Below are 19244 nucleotides of genomic sequence, written 5' to 3'. Positions count from 1 at the left end.
AAATATGATTATAAGATGAGTATTATGCTCTTGTCCCATGTGCAGAATTCCCATTGACCTCTCACCCCTTTACTGTCCTTACTCTTTTCAAAATCTGAACTGTAGGGACCTTTTTTTTAAGAAAAAATGTAATACTACACTGCCATACAAATAGAGAACTATGATTATTTTTAATGAACATTAGTGCTTGCATTTTGTTAACAGTGAGCCACAGCGAATCTTGGCTGGACAAGCTTAGAATCAATAAGAACAAGCTGGCATTTCTAAAATGTCTGATTTGGTGGAAAGAAAGTACCACAGCCATAGAAAAAGGTATTTTCACAGAAGTAGAGGTAAATACTATCTGCCTTGCAGAGCAATCATCATACTACATGCCCACTGAGGGACATAATTATTTTTCTCTTGCAAATTCTCTCTTTATTCCTTTCAAACAGATTAATTAAACTATCTTTCTGGAAGTTCTATCAATTTTGACCTGCCTAGTTCCTCTAAAACTGGATGCTGAAGGTGAATTTCCTGTGCTGTGCAGGTCAGACTAGATAATCAAATCAGTTTCTTCTAGTCTTAAAAATATTTTCTCTATTAACTGCAATATCAAGGATAAAACACACATTGGTGAAAAAATGGCCATGCTATTGCAACCATCTATCAAAGAGATGTGTTGGGCAGAAAAATAATAATAATTATATATATCTAATGAAAGAGAGAGGAGGAAAAAAACCCAGAAAAGTTAAACTTGAAGCTTCTAAAATGCATTGAGAGGAAACAATATAAAGCCTTTAAAAAAAAAAAAAATCTATGAAAGGTAGTTTGGAAAATGCTTTAGACTGTGTCTACACGAGACACCAACCAGTTGTTACTGATCAGTTATTTAGTACTTGGATACATGACTACTAAATGACTGTGCAGTAACTGGCATTACTGAGCAGTAGCATCCCAGAACAGCTTTTAGGCAATGCTGACTGTGCAGTAGTTCTTTACTACTGTGCAGTCACATCACATCACAGTCTGTGCCATGAGACACTACTGCACAGTAGTAATGGGCTGCTTTGCAGTCAGCATCTTGTGTAGATGTGGCCTTAGAGTGCTTTATTTTCATTACAGTATAATCCAGGTCCCCTTGTGAACTTTTACCTGCATAATTTTCAGGTGAAACTTTTTGTCCATTAAATGGACTACAGGAAATAATCCGAATAATTACATGTCAGATTATTGTCCATCTGAATATCTGCATGCTCACATTTCAAAGCCATTCTTCTCAAAGTGTAGACCTAAGTTTCAATGTTTCTTAGGGCATTTCCCCCTGAACAAGTTATGCCTGTGTCTGCCCCAAAACATAAATATCCTGGAATTGGTATCTACACACATCTTCTTTCTAATCAATATTAGTAAATGGCTGAATGCACTGTCACTTTTCTGTCTTTGATTCAATGATACAATTCCAGGATAGCTGCTCAGATCCACTTTGTGATATCCTGGGGTAAAGTGTTAGTAATTCTTATCTCATAAATGTTTTTAAGATTTCTTAGGACAACAGACATGGATGTCTGAATGACTGCACTTCATCCCAAGATAAAATGGCTTCTGCTTGTAGACTTATTATCAAACATGAACATAAACATGAACTTTAAAATGTTACAGTTATCTAGATTGAAAATTGTAAAATGTAATGTGTTTATAGTTAATCTTGAAGTATTTATACATTTTTTTCTCTATTTCAAGTTGTTTCAAGTTGTTAATGGCAATTTTGATATACAATAGATCATCAAAATGCTTCTGGAGTTCGTTCTCATGATGCCCATGGACTGACTGAACTGGACGGATGCATGACAAAAGACGAACAGGCATATATTCCGTATAAATTAGCTAAATTATATATTACAAAGGTAAAAAAAATCTAAACAAGTCAGATATTCATTGGGTTGAATGAATAATTTACAACAGCAAAAAAAAAATCTAATAAATTTAACCCCTTCCTACTCACCGACCATGATAGAGAAGTTGTAGTTTGTCTGTTGCCTATATTCAAACAAACAAAAAATCTTATTAGGATTGATCTCAAATATTGCAATTATTTTTTCAATACTTAATATTCAAAATATAATATGGGGACTGTCTTAGTCCAGAAAGTCCAGTATCTTCTCTGTGACAGCGCAGGGTGCCAAAGGCCTGCAGCAACGCAGCAGCCTTGGACTTTAGGAGGGCAGATTTCAATGAGGTAAGGAGACTAGTTGAGGAGGCACTGAGGTCCCAGAGGGGAAGGGAGTTGGGAGCCGAATAAAAGTGGTCGTTCCTTAAGGAGACAATCCTCCAAGCCCAAAGGGTGACAATCCCCACATAGATCAAAGGGGGCAAGAGTGCTCAAAAGCCCCTATGGCTTACCAAAAGCATTCACGAATGTCTCAAAGCTAAAAAGGAGGCGTACACCCAATAGAAGGGAGGGGCTATCACCAAGAAGAATTATACTTCCTTGGCTCGAGATTGTAGAGTGGCTGTTAGGAAGGCTGAGGCAGAGATGGAACTGGGACTAGCGACCCAGATCAAAGATAACAAGAAGTCCTTTTTTAAATACATAGGTGGTAAAAAGAAGGTACCAAGTAATGTGGGGCCTCTGCAGGACATGCTTGGTAATCTGGTGGGAGTACCAGATGACAAAGCTAATCTCTTTAACAGATTCTTTGCTTCCATTTTTCTGAGCAGGGACAGGGACACCCCCCACCCTCCACTGGGATTCCCAATGGACCCAGGGGAGGCACAGCCAGGCCTAGGGTCAGTGAGGACATAGTCAGGAAACTTCTGGAGGGACTAGACGTGTTCAAATCAGCAGGTCCTGATGATCTCCACCCCAGAGTACTTAGGGAATTGTCTGAGGTCATTGCAGGACCCCTGCCACAGCTTTACGAGCACTTGTGGTGCCAGAGGACTGGAAAAGGGTCAGTGTGGTCCCCATTTTCAAAAAAGGGAGGAAAGAGGACCCAGGAAACTATAGGCTCATTAGTCTTACCTCGGTCCTGGGGAAGCTCCTTGAGAAAATTATCCAGGAGCAGATCTGCAAGGGGCCAGCAGGGGAAATTATGCTTAGGGGTGATCAACATGGGTTCATTAGAGGAAGGTCCTGTCAGACCAACCTGGTTGCTTTCTATGACTAGGTCACAAAAGCATCGGATGCAGCTGTCGCAGTGGACATAGTCTTTTTGGACTTTAGGAAGGTTTTTGGCACTGTCTCTCACCCCATCCTCATTAAAAAAATTAGTCGACTGTGGTGTCGATGCCTACACAGTCAGATGGGTCACAAATTGACTGGAGGGCTGCACCCAGAGAGTGTTGGTGAATGGGTCATTTTTGACCTGAAGAGATGTGGGCTGTGGGGTTCCCCAGGGTTTGGTCCTAGGGCCCGCACTGTTCAATATCTTCATCGGAGATTTGGACGAGGGGCTGAAAAGCATTTTGTTCAAGTTTGCAGATGACACTAAGATGTGGGGAGAAGTGAGCATGCTAGAAGGGAAGGACAGGCTACAACTAGATCTGGATAGGTTACAGAGGTGGGCAGATGAGAATAGGATGGGTTTCAAAACAGACAAGTGCAAAGTGTTGCGTCTGGAGAGGAAGAACCAGCAGCATACCTACAGGCTGGGGAACTCCCTTCTTGTCAGCACAGAGGCAGAATAGGATCTTGGTGTCACTATTGATTCCAAGATGAATATGGGCCACCAATGTGGGGATACGGGAAGGCTAACCATACCTTGTCATGTGACATTGGTCAGGCCGCAGCTGGAGTACTGCATCCAATTCTGGGTGCCGCACTTCAGGAGGGATGTGGATAGAATTGAGAGGGTCCAGAGGAGGGCCACTCACATGATCGGGGTGCAGCAGGGAAGGCCCTATGTGGAGAGACTATGGGACCTGAACCTGTTCAGCCTCTGCAAGAGAAGGCTGAGAGGGGATCTGGTGCCCATCTACAAACTGACCAAGGGGACCAGCAGTCCATGGGAGAGTCCCTGTTCCCCTGAGCACTACCAGGGGTAACAAGGAATAATGGCCATAAGTTGACTGAGAGTAGATTCAGGCTAGATATCAGGAGGCACTACTTCACAGTCAGGGTGGCTAGGAGCTGGAACCAACTTCCAAGGGAAGTGGTGCTCACCCCTACCCTGGGGTTGTTCAAAAGGAGGCTAGAGCCACCTAGCTGGGGTCATTTGACCCCAGCATCCTTTCCTGCCCATGGCAGGGGGTCGGACTTAATGATCTGCTTAGGTCCCTTCTGACCCTACCAACTATGAAACTATGAAACGGTGGTGAATACTAGATGATGAAGAAAGTAAAAGGCAGATGTGTAAAGACAACTGCCACCCATGAATTCTAATCCCTAATAGAAAGAGGGAATTTGTAGTCTATAGCTATTTCAAAAATGTCCATGCATTAACTCATAACTGCAATGTTTTTGTTAGCCATGTACAGGACTGCTCAGTTCTTATGTTTAAAAATATCCAGTGGTAGTGAATATTTTCCTTTTATTAGTTTCAACATTCCATCTTTCTTTGGATAACTTTGTATGCCTCATGATGAATGGCAAAACTTTTAAAGATACAAAGCCAAAATACTAATCTAGGTTGGATTCTTCATACCCTCTGAGGTTTGGGGTGGTTGAATATATAGTTTAGTTTAGTTTTGGACTCATCTTTAATTACACATCCAAACTACTGAAAACTAACTTTTCCATGGATAGAACAGTGAAATAGAGCAAGAAAACACCTCTTTCTCTACTAAAAATACTAGGTAGTCAGAACAGGAGTCCTATGAATGAAAAACACCATGAGATGAACTTAGAGCCATAGAATCATAGAAAGTGAGGGTTGGAAGGGACCTCAGGAGGTCATCTAGTCCAACCCTCTGCTCAAAGCAGGACTATCCCCAACTAGATCATTTCAGCTGGGACTTTGTCGAGCTGGGCCTTAAAGACTTCCAAGGATGGAGTTTTCACCACCTTTCTAGGTAACCTTTTCCAATGCTTCACCACCCTCCTAGTGAGAAGATTTTCCTAATATCCAACCTAAACCTCCCTTGCTGCAACTTGACATCATTGCAACTTGTTCTGTCATCTGTCACTACTGAGAACAGTTTAGCTCCATTGCCTTTGGAACCACCCTTCAAGTAGTTAAAAACTGCTATCAAATCCCACCTCAGTCTTCTCTTCTGCAGACTGAATAATCCCAGTTCCCTCAGCCTCTCCTCGGAAGTCATGTGCCCCAGCCCCTGGACTATTTTCATTGCTCTCTGATGGACTGTCTCCAACTTGTCTACATCCTTTCTACAGTGGGGGACCCAAAGCTGGACACAGTATTCCAGATGTGGCCTCACCAATGCAGAGGGGAATAATTACTCCACTCCCCTTGATCTGCTGACAATACTCCTACTAATGTAGCCCAGTATGCTATTAGCCTTCTAGGCAATAAGGGTAGACTGTTGACTCATATTCAATTTATTGTCCACTGTAACCCCCAAGTCCATTTCTGCTGTGCTGCTGCATAGCCAGCTGGTCCAAGCCCATAGTAGTGCATGGGATTGTTCCATTCTAAGCACAGGCTTTGCACTTGTTCTTATTGAACCACATGAGATTTGTTTTGGTCCAATCCTCCAATTTGTCTAGGTCATTCTGAATCCTAGCCCTACCCTTCAGCATAGCTATTACACTCCCCATCTTGCTATCATCAGAGATAATAGCCAGCAGCTCTGCTATCACAGCAGCAATCTCCCTCAGCACACTCAGATGCATTGCATCTGGCCCCATGGACTTGTACACATCCAGCTTTCTAAACAGCCCCTATCCTGCTCTTTTACCACTGATGTCTACTTACCTCCTCCCCAGACTTTTTCCTGGTGTAATAGTCTGGGAGCTGACTTTGCCTGTGAAGATAAAAAAAAGGCATTAAGAGGTAAAAGAGGCATTTAATACTTCAGTCTTTTCCACATCATCTGTCACTACATTGACTCCCCCATTCAGTAAGGGACCCACACTTTCCCTGACCTTCCTATTGTTGCTAACGTACTTGTAGAAACCTGTCTTGTTACTCTTTATGTCCTTTTCTAGCTGCAACTCCAATTTTTTTGACCTTCCTGATTTAATCCCTGCATGCCCAAGCAATATTCTTATACGCCTCCCTAGTAATCTGTCCAAACTTCCACTTCTTGTAAGCTTCGTTTTGGTGTTTTAAGCTAACTGAAGAGTTCTCTGCTAAGCTAAGATGGTCACCTGCCATATTTGTTATTCTTCCTGCACTTCAGGTTGGTTTCTCCCTGAGCTCTCAGTAAGCTTCTTTTTTTTTTTTTTTTCAAATCCAGCCAGCTCTCCTGGACTCCTTTCCTCCTCAGACTGGCTTCCCAGGGGATCCTGCCCATCATTTCCCTGGGGGTGTCAAAATCTGCTTTTCTGAAATCCAGGGTCCATACTCTAGTGCTCTCGCTTCTTCCTTCCCTCAGGATCCTGAACTCAATCATCCCATGATCACTGCTGCATAAGTTGCCATCCACTTCTACATCCACCACCAATTCTTCCCTGTTTGTGACCAGCAGGTCATGAAGAGCACAACCCCTAGTTGGTTTGCCTCTCCTTTTTGCTTCCATCGTGTTAGGCAGCCAGTGCAGTTGGCTAAAGCATATGATCTCACTAGTTTGGAAAATGAATGTTAGCTGCCCCATTCCTTTTCTTCATGGCTTTAGAAGCCTGTAACAGGTAACTGTTCTGGGCTGAGCTAAACTTTGACCCACACACCTGTTCCTGAGGCAACCACCCGCCTTCTCTCCTGCCATGCCTTGATGTTAATTAATGAGTTGATGTTAATTAGTGGGAGGCTGCCATTGTACTGCCCCGTTGCCAGGGGGCGCTATCTGCAGCACCTATCCTCCCCAATACCACAGCCCAAGCCTCGCAGATGGAATATCTGTTATATATCGGCCTTTTCCCCAATCTGGCCCCTCTTTGGGCCTTCTCAAGTGTCGTCGCCCTCTCTCGGGGCCTTCTCTGTGCTGTCACCCTCTCTCAGGGCCTTCTTAAGTGCTGCCCCCTTCTCTGGGGCCTTCTCAGCACTGCCGCCCTCTCCTCGGGCCTTGGTAAGTGCTCGCCACGCCCACACTAGGGCCTCTCAGTAACGCCCCCTCTCTGGGGCTCGCCACACCCGCACTGGGCTTCTCAATAACACCCCCTCTCTGGGTCTCACGCCCGCACGGGGCTTCTCAATAAGGCGCTCCCCTCTCTGGGGCTCGCCACGCCCACGCTAGGGCTTCTCAAAAGTGCCCCTCTCTAGGGCTCGCCACGCCCACGCTAGGGCTTCTCGAAAGTGCCCCTCTCTAAGGCTGGGGTCTATACACCCCGTATGCTGTGCCCTCCTGGGTGCCGGGGTCCTCACACTCCGCTGTGGGTTCCCCCTGAGGCCTCCTCCAACCCCTTATAGCCTCACCCAAACCACCAGTTTAAACAACAACAAAACACAAGCCCCTGGGCTGTAACATAAATTGAAGCCGCCTGGCTAAAACAACATTGCTCAAGCCTCTGAGAACTGCCATAAGCTGTCGCTGCGGTCAGGCTTCTCCTCACCTCCTGCCTTAGGGAGCTCCTGCCTCTCTGGCTGCTGGCAGTGAACTGCTTCTGGTCTCAGCTCCTGGGCTTTATAAGGGCCAGGCCCTGCTCCCTCTGGTCAGCTGACCTTCCCTGGTTGCCCCGGCAAACCACAGCTGTGCTCCTTAGTCACTGCTAGGGCTCCTTCCCTAGGAGTCTTCCCCTCTTCAGGCACAGGGCACCTGAGTGCTCTGTGACAAAGCCATATCTGCTTTTTAAATACCTTTTATTGGACAGATTTTGCAGTTGGTAGGCATCTTAGAGGAGCTTTGAAGCGCAAAACACCTTTTCTTAGGTCTAACAGTCCTTATCATCAAAGGAAGCCTACCTATGTACACTGAGGGCTAATTAGACCTCCAATTGTTCAGAATTTGAACTAAATTCTGATTTCCATTGAGTTAATAAATGTAATATTAATATTCCAAGCTGTTGCTGTCCTGATGGTCCAGGCAATATGCAAGAAACAAGATATCTTCAGTGATATTCTACAACCTCTCTAACTAAACTGTTCCAGGATAGTAATGCACTGGAACAGGTTGTCCAGAGAGGTTGTGGAATCTCTATCATTGGAGGTTTTTAAGAGCTGGCTAGATAAAGCTTTGGCTGCTATGATCTAGTTGGGGTTTTCATAGATTTAATAAATGTTACGGCTGGAAGGGACCTTGTGAGACAATTGGGTCCAGCCCCCTGCCCAAAGGACCGGAAGTCATCTGGGGTCAGATCACCCCAGGAAGGTAAGCATCCAAATGTTTCTTGAATGTATCCAGAGTAGGTGCTTGCACCACTTCTGCAGGGAATCTATTTCAAACTCTAGAGACTTATGCGGTAAAGAAGTTTTTCATTCTGTCCAGTCTAAAACGATCTTCCAGCAATTTGTGACCATTAGACTTTGTCTTCCTTTAGGTTGCCCTTGTGAACATATGTTCTCCTAGTTTCAGATGCACAGCCCTTATATACTTATAGGTTGCCACCAAGTCACCACTGAGCCTCCTCTTCTCCAGGCAGAAATGTCTCATGTCTCTCAGCCTCTCCTCATAAGGCCTCTTGACTTCTAAGCAGTGCATGGCTCCCCTTGGACCCTCTCAAGCTTCTCCACATCCTTTCTAAAGTGTGCAGCCCAGAATTGGATGCAGTATTCCAGCTGCAGCCTCAACAAGGCCAAGTAAAGTGGGAGGATGACTTGTTGGGTCTTGCTTGGGATGGATTGGTAGATGCAAGCTAGAGTTTTATTTGCTTTGCCAGCTATGGCATAATACTGGTGGCTCCTGTTCATCTTGTGATCAATCATGACCCCCACCAGGTCTCCATTATCCCTATGAGATCATATCTATTTTCACTTAGCAGAAGGGCCAGTTCCTCCTGTTTGTTCCCTGTGCTCTTACAGGAGTCCCATCCTTGGGCTAGGTTTGGAGTAAGTTCCCTTGTGTTACCTGACCTGCTGATTCTGTGGTTGTCTCTTCCTGGGCTTGCACTGGTGATTGTCCACCCATCCCCTGGTGATCTTAGTTTAGGATGGTCCTGCTTTGATGGTTAGATAAACTTTTGACAAAGACTGTTAGACTTGAGGAAAGGCTTTTTGTGCCTGAAACATTACCTGTAGGGGTCTACCCAACTCCAGAAGGAAGCTGAACAATTTCATGGGAAGATCATAGAGCCAGCTAACTGCCATTCTTGAGGGCTTATCATGGTCACCCCTCATGCCTCTGATTGGCTAAGAGGCCCTGGTGGCCCTGCCCCCACTGCTGATTGATGGAGCGGGCTATCTGCCGTATGTCCCCACTCCTCACCACTGATTGGTGGATAGGGGTTGGGCCGCATGAGTGGCAGCTCTCTCAGCCAATCAGTTGTGAGGGGGATAGGGGGGAAGCTATCTTGCCTGCTCACCTTCATGCCAACAGCCTCGTTTCACCCTTCCCCTGGGAAAGCTGTATGGCTGGGAGAACTGCTGACTCTGACTGCATTTCATTTTTAGTAAGGTGTTTTTTTCCCATAGATTTCATGGAGATTACCCAATCTCATGATTTCCATGAAATCCATGCAGACATCATTTGAATAGGTCCCTAGTTATCTGACAATCCTCTAAATGTAGAGTTGCATATTCCCTGCACTATCATAGCTACAACAACATTATAACACTACTATGTGAATTAGCTCAAAAGAGATCAGGATTTAATTCAAATGCTGAATAACTAGAGATCTGTCTGTCATTCATAATTGGACTGGTAATAACACTTCAGTATTGATCTTTTCTCAATACTGCCGTTATTTCTATTTTCCATAGTATTTAATGGTTGGTCTAGAAGTCTTTATTTCTAGCCACAGGGCCATAGAGACAAGTAAAACTAAGAACCATCTAAATCATCGTAATCCTCAGAACCATTTCATTCTAATTTGAGTGTTTGTCTGGGACTGAAGCAGACCTTCATTTTCTGAAACAGCTCACTATTTTTCTAGAATTTCCATTCTAGTGAGACTAAATGGAGAAATAGAGTGAAGACAATATTTAAGAAGGCTCCAAATCTTTAGAACGTGTGATTTATGTCAGTCCTGCCCATTATTAACAGTTTGCTTGCTAGATTTCCACATAAGTCAAGTATGATATGAAATTTGACATGATTCCTAAGAGACCAGGAGTCAAAAGGAAAAAAAAAAAAAAAAAACTAGGCAAGAAGGACTGAAATGGGAGAACATCAGTGGAAATTTCCTTTTGTGACTGTTCTTATTGACATGGTAACATAATGTTTGTGTGGTGAGTAAGCATGAGCAACTGAGGATTCTGATGCAATTCCAGGCTTAAACCACTCATCATTTTGCAGCAAAAAAAGCTCACTTCATATTTGGCTATATATCTGCTACTGATTAGCCCTGACAAATGCTTGAGGTGAACTCTGAGCCCAAATCTATTTTGAGGAATTTCATATTTGTTTACAATGGGCTCAAGATAAAAGAAAATTTGCAATCTCTCAGAACGGGCTAGGGTGATTTTCTGCACTTACCAAGGTTCAGTAAAATGGACTATTAAGCAGGGCCCCAAAAAATTATCTACCACTATCCACCCACTTTTCTCATTTACTCCAAGTAACTGCTATTACAGTAATCTTTCCTTCTCTTTGAGCATGCCTAAACTTGCAGATGGTTACTGCGCAGTAATTTGCTGTACTTATGAGTAGATTTGCTACTGGTATTTTCTTCACAAATATTGTCTTCACTCTATTTCCATTTGCTACTTGTAGCAATTTTTACTCATGATTAGTTACTGCACAGTAATGCACACGTAGATACTGACCAGGAGCAAACTTGCTCCTGATCAGCCCCACCACTAGGGGGCCACCCCCAGCTCTGCCCCAGGGATTCAAGGCTTGGAGATCTTTCAGCCCCAAGGCTGGGGTTCCTCTTTGCCTGCCCCGGTCCCTGGACCTTAAAAGCTTGCAAGGATGCTGGGGTCCTGGGCCACCTGCAGTCAACCATGGGCCACTGTGTATCCCTGCAGAAGTCTACGCAGGCTCTGACACTGATCCCTGGCATCATGGCACCACATGGCTGCCAGACCTGCACCATCATGATGTGCTGGGTGCTGCAGGCACCTACTAGGCCTGGCAGCAGCCTGGGACCCCTAATGCCAGTCTCTGGCCATCAAATCCCACTCCAGCTAGCCCCAGGCCACCTGAAGCAGCCTGCCTGGACCCTGCCATTGCTGCCCAGAACACCATCACTGCATGCCTGCCTGTCTGTGATATGCCCCTGTGTTAGGTACTGCAGGCACCAGCACCAGGACTGCCATGCAGAGGCCCAGTGAGCCATCAAAGGAGCCAAGCCAGCTTCCTCCGCAATGCCATATGCTGTCTTCCAGGGCACCTGCTGGTTCCAGGGGGAGACTGTGACCTCATTGTGTTGTGGGATGAGGTGGAGGACTTCACCCAGTTTGCGCAGAGCAGGCTCTCCAACATTCACATTTATGAGGGGCTGTCAGGCCACTGGGCATAACTGGTCAACATGACAGTGCTGCATAAAGGTCAAGGCACTGTGGACACAGTGGGTCACAGTCACCAACCACAACCACCAGTCAGGAGCTATCCACAATTCCATGCTCTTTATGCAGCAGCTGGATGACATCTTCACACCTCAAGACCCTGGCCTGAACCATGCCATTTATTCAAGCATGGACAGTCTATCTGAACCTCTGCTACAGCCTGGCACCTATGGTGATGCATCACTGCTGGAGGGCCCTTCAGCCTGCCCACCCATCTTTAGGGAGGAGGAGGGATATAGCCTCTCTGGAAAGTAGGGGGAAGGGGAGATGGGTTCTGTTGTTGGGGAGAAAGGGGGACGGGGGGTTCTGTGGAGGGGAATAAACTGCTTTTCTGAGAAATGTCCATCATGACTGTGGTGCTGGGGATGCACGGTGGAGCAGGGGTCACAATGGCTGTCCAGGTGGGCTACAGCAGGGAATGCAGGAGGATGTGATCAGCCAGCACCTATTGCAGCCTGGCCCCCACTGGCAGGTGTGCAGCTCACTTGGATCCTTGGTGGGAGGGGCCTGCCTCTGTGACTGCCACTGAAGCTGGTGCTTCTGGTGCCAGGCATCCTCCTCCTGCTGCGCCTCCTCCACTCAGGCCTCATGAACCAGCTCTCCCTGGGCCTTCCAGATCTTATGCAACATTTAGGCTGCAACAAAGACCCAGGGGATGTTGTCCGTGGTGACCTTGTGGGAGATGGTGAAGGTACACCAGTGTTCATTGAGGTGGCCAAAGGTGAACTCTACCAGGACATGGGTCCAGCCTGAGTACCAGTTGAATTGGGCCTGGTGGGGGTTCAGCTGGCAAATGTAGGACCACATGAGCCAGGGGAGGAGTGGGTAGGCAGGGTCCCTGGTGAGGAGAGGTGAGACCACCACCATACCCAGCTGGAGGTCCAGCATGCCTGGCATGAATTCCCCACTCTTCACAAGGGCTGACAGGGAAGAGTTGCAGAAGATGTGGGTGTCATGAGCTCTGCCTGCCCCACCAGCACTCACATTCATGAAAGTGCTGCAGTGGTTGACAGGCCTGGGGCATGATAGAGTAGAAGCCCCTCTGGCTGTAGTAGTGGTGGTTGCTACAGGGCAGGCAGGTGATGAGGATGTAATTTCCATTCAGGACCCTGATACAGTGGGGGAAGCCCAGGGCATGGAACACAATACTACTTCCAGGGGGTCATGCATGTGGAGCACAGTGGCACATCCTGGAGGGTGCTGCACACCTCCAGGATGACCTCCCTGGTGGTTGCCTTGCCCACAACAAAGAGGTGGCCAACATGGTGGAGGCTAGCAGGCATGACCAGCTTGAGCAGGGCACTGGCCAGTGGGGTGTCGATGGGGAGAGGCCACCATGTGGTAGTGTCCTGCTGCTCCAGGTGTGGGCATTGTTGCATGAGGCAGTCCTGGAAAGTGGCCTGGGCCATGTGGAACAACTCGAGCCATTGCTCATTTTTCCAGGTGGCCTGGATGATATGCAGCCACCAGACCTGGCTGGCCAGGTGGGCCCAGAGACAGCAGGGCTGGAGGCCCAGAAGGGCATGGATGGCCCTGGTGGTGGCATCCAGGAGCACATTGTTGGCATCCCTGCCAGGGTCCAGGCTGCAGCAGCATGGTGGCAGGGGGCCTGGGATGCCATGGGGAGGACACTCAATACCCTAGTCTTCACTAATGAATAGTACTGGATCTCTCATAGTCCACAGTCACCCAAGAACAAGATGTCAGGGAGCCCTATGAGGAGCCTGCCTTGGAAAACTCACCCTACTGACCTTCAATCAGCTGACTGGCAGTAGGGGAGCATTGTTCCACAGGAGTAACCCTCCCAGAGTCCCAGAAGAGTTGCTGTCAAAGGGGCGGGTACCTCCCCCTGTACTACTTTAGGTTGACCTGGAAGGACAGTGAAGCGGAAGGGGGTGTATTCTCCTGTTACAGTAATCCTACCAATCAACTGACTGATGGATAGGGCGAAGCATTTTCCTGCAGCTGGAAGCCTCCCAGGATTCCCACTCCATTCACTTCTCCAAGCTGACCACAAGCTATCCTCCTATGGAGAGAACTGGGAGGGTTCCCACCATGGGGAATGCCCCTCCCCCCACCACCTATCCCACCAATCAGCTGACTGGCAGGACAGGCGACCATTCTCATAGGTCTGTAACCAGCAGCCAACTGCCTATTGACAGCCTGCCTCCTCCCACAGCATGGGGAGAGCAGGCTGTCAATCAACAGGTAATGGTGACCCAAGGGCATCCCTCTAGTACCCTCTGCCTATCGAGCTCATTTGGGTAGAAATTCTTAGTGCTAAAACTGAACACCTATCCATGGCCTTAGATTTGTTCTCCAGTTGCACATTTGAAAAAAAAATAATGTGGAAAAAATAGTGTTTACCCCAAATGCAATGGAAACAAAGTTGTAAAAGTAAAAAGACTAAAGGTGCATAAGGGATATTGTTGTCAAAACGTTTTAATACTGTTATGTTAATTATAGCAATAATTCCAATTAGCATTAATACTCATCACTTAACCCCTGGAGTCATGTCATTTGAACCCAAGGAGGAGTTGATTCATATCACTGCAGTAGAAAGGAAGATCCAGAGGTACAGGTCCTAGAACAGAAATTTACCACTTTGGAGTGAATCAATCTTATAATTTCAATAAATATTATAAACAACCATTTTCAAAACCAAGGACATTGGTCTTGCTACTTGCTTGAGTGTGGTTATTTGTGTGTAAGCATTTGTGTAAGATCAAACTCGCCCTGTACCAAATCTTTAATTAGTATTCACGAGAATACACATTACTCTCATTTGGTAGTGCATCTAGATTTGCAGCCAGTTAATAGGGCACTGAGTTGATTATTTCCTTTTGCCTCTTTCACAGATTGTAAAAGACATGCAGCAAATGAAAATCAGACACATGAATATAATCAATGAGTTGGACTGCATAAGAAAAGAAAAGCAGGTAGTTCTCATGTAAGATTAGCATAAATATACAGTTATACTGTTAATTGTGTTTACTATCTATGTGCACCAAGGGCCAAATTCTGGCTCATTTACATACAAACTAGCTACCTTCCCTGGTACATTGAAGCCTGTGCTTAGTTCTTATCATCGCTGATTACATTCCTTGATTTGCCATATTTACTTTCTTTGTTCTTATTTGACTATTAAGTGTAGTGAGCACCCAGCATATTTCTAAACTTAGTTGTTAGTAATTTTCTTGCTTTAGGGCCTTGTTACACATTAAACTGTGAACACAAATGTTGATCAGTGTTAGCACTCGCTGGAGTTTGGAGCAGTCACACATTCAGGCCAGCAGAGGCCGGGAGGACTGAAATATAAAGATCCCTACTCTTTCTCCATTTGGGATTGCCTCCAGTCTCCTGGGGATCCCCTAGTCACTGTCCCCACCCTCAGGTCTTCCTCCTGTCCTGTGGCTGCCAACACTGCCTGTCCCAGTAGAGCAGGAAAAGTTACCCTGCCTGCCTAGCCACTGCTACTGCTGCTGGACTGATGCTCTTCTCTGGGCCGACCCAGTCCAGAGAGCAGCAGCAGTGTCAGCCTGGGTAGGCAGGTTAACCCTTCCCTGCCTGCTCCCCCACAAGAGACAGCACAGGCAGCCACAAGTAAGCAGGGGAGCAGGGCCAGGGGTGTGGGAGGAGTGAGCAGGGATCTGAGGTGCTAGAGAGGCTGCAGGGGTGTGGAGGCAATCTGGATCAGTTGGGGAGAGTGAGGTCTAGTTAGGTGTTAATGTGTGGACAATCCAGGTGTTAAGAATACCAGAAGCCACCGAAATTACTCTGTAACAAGGCCCTCAGACTTTCCCTGTAGCTGGCAGCTCTCTCTAGTGGTTGACTTCATGGATAAAATGCAAGCAACAAGGGTTTTGTTTGGTAATACCTTCTGTTGGACAAACTCTATGTCTGGAATAGACGGTAGGCATTTTTTTGTGTGTGTGTACAAAGTGCCCTTCCTCGTGTCTGGAAAGAAAGAGATACAATTGAAGTCAAATGTCAGATATAATAATGGTTTCTGTTGAAGTTCATATATAAAAGAAAAGAGTCACTAAAAAGAGTGGACAAGGGCTATAAACTAAAGGCAAAGGGAAGTTATCAGAAGTAGCCTCAAAGCAAGAAACTACCAATTATCAAAAGTAGCATCAAAGCAAGAGAAGACCACGAATGGGGAATGTACTAATAGATGGCAACTTGGGCAACAGTGACCATGAGGTGACTGAGTTAAGGATCCTGAGGAAAGGAAGGATGGAGAGCAGCATAGTAAGGATCCTGGACTTCAGTAAAACAGACTCTGACTCACTCAGATAACTAATGGGCAGGATCCCCTGGGAGGGCAGTCTGAGGGAGAGAGGACAGCTGATTGCACTTTAAAGAAACTTTACTGAGGGCACAGGAACAAACCACCCCGGTCCACAGAAAGATTAGAAAGTATGGTAGAAGTGCAGCTCTGCTTAGGAGAGAACTCTTCAGTGAGCTAAAATACAGAGAGAAAGCTTACAAGAAATGGAAACTTGGACAAACAACTGGGGAAGAGAATAAGAGTATTGCTTGGGCATTCAAAAATGAAATCAGTGTCAAAGTGCAATTGGAGTTGCACAAGGGATGTGAAGGGTAACAAGAAGGGTTTCTGCAAGTATATCAGCAACAAGAGGAAGGTTAGGGAAAGTGTGCTTCCTTTACTGAATGGGGGTGGCAACCTAGTGACAGATAATGTGGGAAAGGCTGCAGTACTCAATGCTTTTTTTACCTCAGTTTTCACAGACATGGACAGAACCCAGACTACTGCATCTGGCAGCACAGTTTGGGAAAGAGGTGAACAGGCAACAGTGGTGAAAGAACAGGTTAAGGACTATTTAGAAAAGCTGGATGTGTACAGTTTCATGGGGCCAGATGCAAAGGCCATTATCGTTGAAAAATTCTGGCAATTGGGAGAGGTCCTGGATGACTGGAAAAGAGAAAATACAGTGCTGATCTTTAAGAAAGACAAGAAGGGAACTACAGACCTGCCATCCTTATTGCAGTCCCTAGAAAACTCATCCAAAAGTTCTGAAGGAATCTATTTCTAAGCACTTGGAGGATAAGAAGGTGATTAGGAACAGTCAGCATGTATTCACCAAAGGCAAGTCAGGCATGACCAACTTGATTGCCTTGATCTGTGAATGCAGGGAGACCAGTGGATGTGATATATCTTGATTTTAGCAAGGCTTTTGATATGGTCTCCTACAACATTCTCACAAACAAGCTAAGGAAGCATGGGCTGGATGATTGGACTGTAAGGTGGATAGAATGCTGCCTGGAGCATTGGGCTCTGAGGGTACTAGTCAATGGCTCAATGTCTAGTCTTGTCTGAGGGGGAGAGGAATTCAGGAGACCTATACTCTATAGAAGCCTTACTGAGAGTGCAGGAACAAACCATCTTGATGTGAAGGAAGACTTGCAAGTATGGGAGAAAACCAGCTTGGCTTAACAGGAAACTCTTCAGTAAGCTAAATCACAAAAAGGAAGCTTTTAAGAAGTGGAAACTTGAACAAACAACTAGGGAGGAGTATATAAGTATTGCTTGGACATGCAGGGATGAAGTCAGGAAGACCAAAGTGCAATTGGAGTTGCAGCTAGTAAGGGACATGGAGGGTTTCTAAAAGTATGTCATCAACAACAGGAAGATGAGAGAAGGTGAGCGGCCAACTGTGGTGAAAGAACAGGTTAGGGACTATTTAGAAAAGCTGAACATATACAAGTCCATTGGGCCAGACAGGATGCATTCAAGGGCCATGAGATAATTTGCTGATGTGATTGCATGGCCACTGGCCATTATCTTTGAAAACTCATGGCTATCGGGAGAGGTCCTGGACTACTGGGAAAGTACAAATATAGTGCTTAGCTTTAAGAAAGGGAAAAAGGAGGATCCACTCAGCCTCACCTCAGTCACTGGAAAAATCATGGAGCAGATCCTCAAAGAATCCATTTCTAAGCACTTGGAGGAGAAAAAGGTGATTAGGAACAGTCAGCATGGATTCACCAGGACAAGTCATGCCTGACCAACTAGATTGCCTTCTATGATGAGATGACTGGCTCTGTAGATGTGGGGAGATAAATGATATATCTTGACTTTAGCAAGGCTTTTGATTTAGTCCCCCCTAACATTCTCACAAGTAACTTAAGGAAGTATGGGTTGGATGAATGGACTGTAAGGTGGATAGAAAAAAAATGGCTGCATAGTCATTATCTTGACTTTAGCAAGGCTTTTGATTTAGTCCCCCCTAACATTCTCACAAGTAACTTAAGGAAGTATGGGTTGGATGAATGGACTGTAAGGTGGATAGAAAAAAAATGGCTGCATAGTCATTCTGAAAGGGTAGTAATCAATGGCTTGATGTCTAGTTGGCAGCTGGTATCAAGTGAGTACCCTAGTGGGTCGGTTCTGGGGCCAGCACCGTCAGTAAGTTTGCAGGTGACACCAAGCTGGAGGGAGTAGCAGATGCACTGGAGTATATGGCTAGGATTCAGAATTACCTACACATATTGGAGGATTGGGCCAAAATAAATCTCATGAGTTTCAACAAGGACAAATGCAAAGTCCTGGACTTAGGATGTAACAATCCCATGCACCTGTACAGGCTGGGGGCTGACTGGCTGGGCAGCAGCTCTGCAAAACAAGACCTGGGGGTTACAGCAGACAATAAGCTAAACATGAGCCAGCAGGGTGCCCTTGTTGCCAAGAAGGCTAATGACATACTGGGTTGCATTGTGTTGCCAGGAGGTCCAGGGAAGTAATTATTCCCCTCTATTCAGCACTGGTGAGGCCACATCTGGAGTACTGTGTTCAGTTTTGGGTCACCCACAACAGACAGGATGTAGACAAATTGGAGAGAGTCCAGCACAGGGCAACAACAATGGTTCGAGGGCTGGGACACATGATTTATGTATGAGGAGAGGCTGATGGAACTGGGCATATTTAGTCTAGAGAAAAGAAGACTGAGAGGCATAATAGCTGCCTTCAATGATCTGAAGGGAGGTTTGTGTGCCCGCCTCTGTTCTATTAGGCGCTCCCTTGCCGCCCAGGCCCGCACTAGTGATCTTCTAGGGCCAAGGCCTGGGGTGGGCTCCCAAAGGTTACCCTGGCTGATGTTTGGGGTTCCCCTTATCTCTCCTGCCACGACTTTGATTGTAACTTCACTGGAAGGGTTCTCCCTTGGGGTAGCCTTCAGGGCCGCCACGCTGTGTGGCGGGCACTCACGGGGCTCCGACCTCCCCTACACCCCGGCCATTCTCCATCTTTTTATTGTTGATCTCCTGGCCCTCACGCACCTCTGGATCTCCTCAGGCTGTACCCTGAACTCTCCTGGCCATCCGGCCATGAGCAGCCAGCGGCCTGGGGTCTCAGCCCAAAATACACAGGCCCCAAGGCCCTTTGCCCTTGCCTCGTCTATTCCTGCTCAACCCCCTATTTTACCCACACCGTAACTGTTGTGCACTCCGACCACAGTGATTGTTATAGTAAAGTGGGTCCCAGCGGGCCCGGAGTTCCCCTGACCCTAATGGCTAGTTTCCCACTTGGGGCTCCTTCCTACAGCTGCTTTTCAACTACTCTCCCTATCGAGTGGCCAC

At 46.3% G+C, this 19244-nt stretch overlaps 1 protein-coding gene across 1 annotated transcript in view; it reads left to right on the top strand.

Annotated features, from left to right (window-relative positions):
* LOC112550333 (centrosome-associated protein CEP250-like) overlaps window positions 1-19244 on the top strand; it is an 84029-nt gene that overhangs the window by 26628 nt on the left and 38157 nt on the right. Inside the window, exons 4-6 of the mRNA XM_025204459.1 lie at window positions 205-312; window positions 1762-1886; window positions 14501-14581. Of these exons, the coding sequence (XP_025060244.1) occupies window positions 205-312; window positions 1762-1886; window positions 14501-14581 (314 nt within the window). The remainder of the gene's footprint in view (window positions 1-204; window positions 313-1761; window positions 1887-14500; window positions 14582-19244) is intronic.

The sequence above is a fragment of the Alligator sinensis genome, unplaced genomic scaffold, assembly GCF_000455745.1.
Source record: "Alligator sinensis unplaced genomic scaffold, ASM45574v1 scaffold308_2, whole genome shotgun sequence".
Classification (NCBI taxonomy): domain Eukaryota; kingdom Metazoa; phylum Chordata; order Crocodylia; family Alligatoridae; genus Alligator; species Alligator sinensis.
This window is presented reverse-complemented; position numbering and strand designations above follow the sequence as displayed.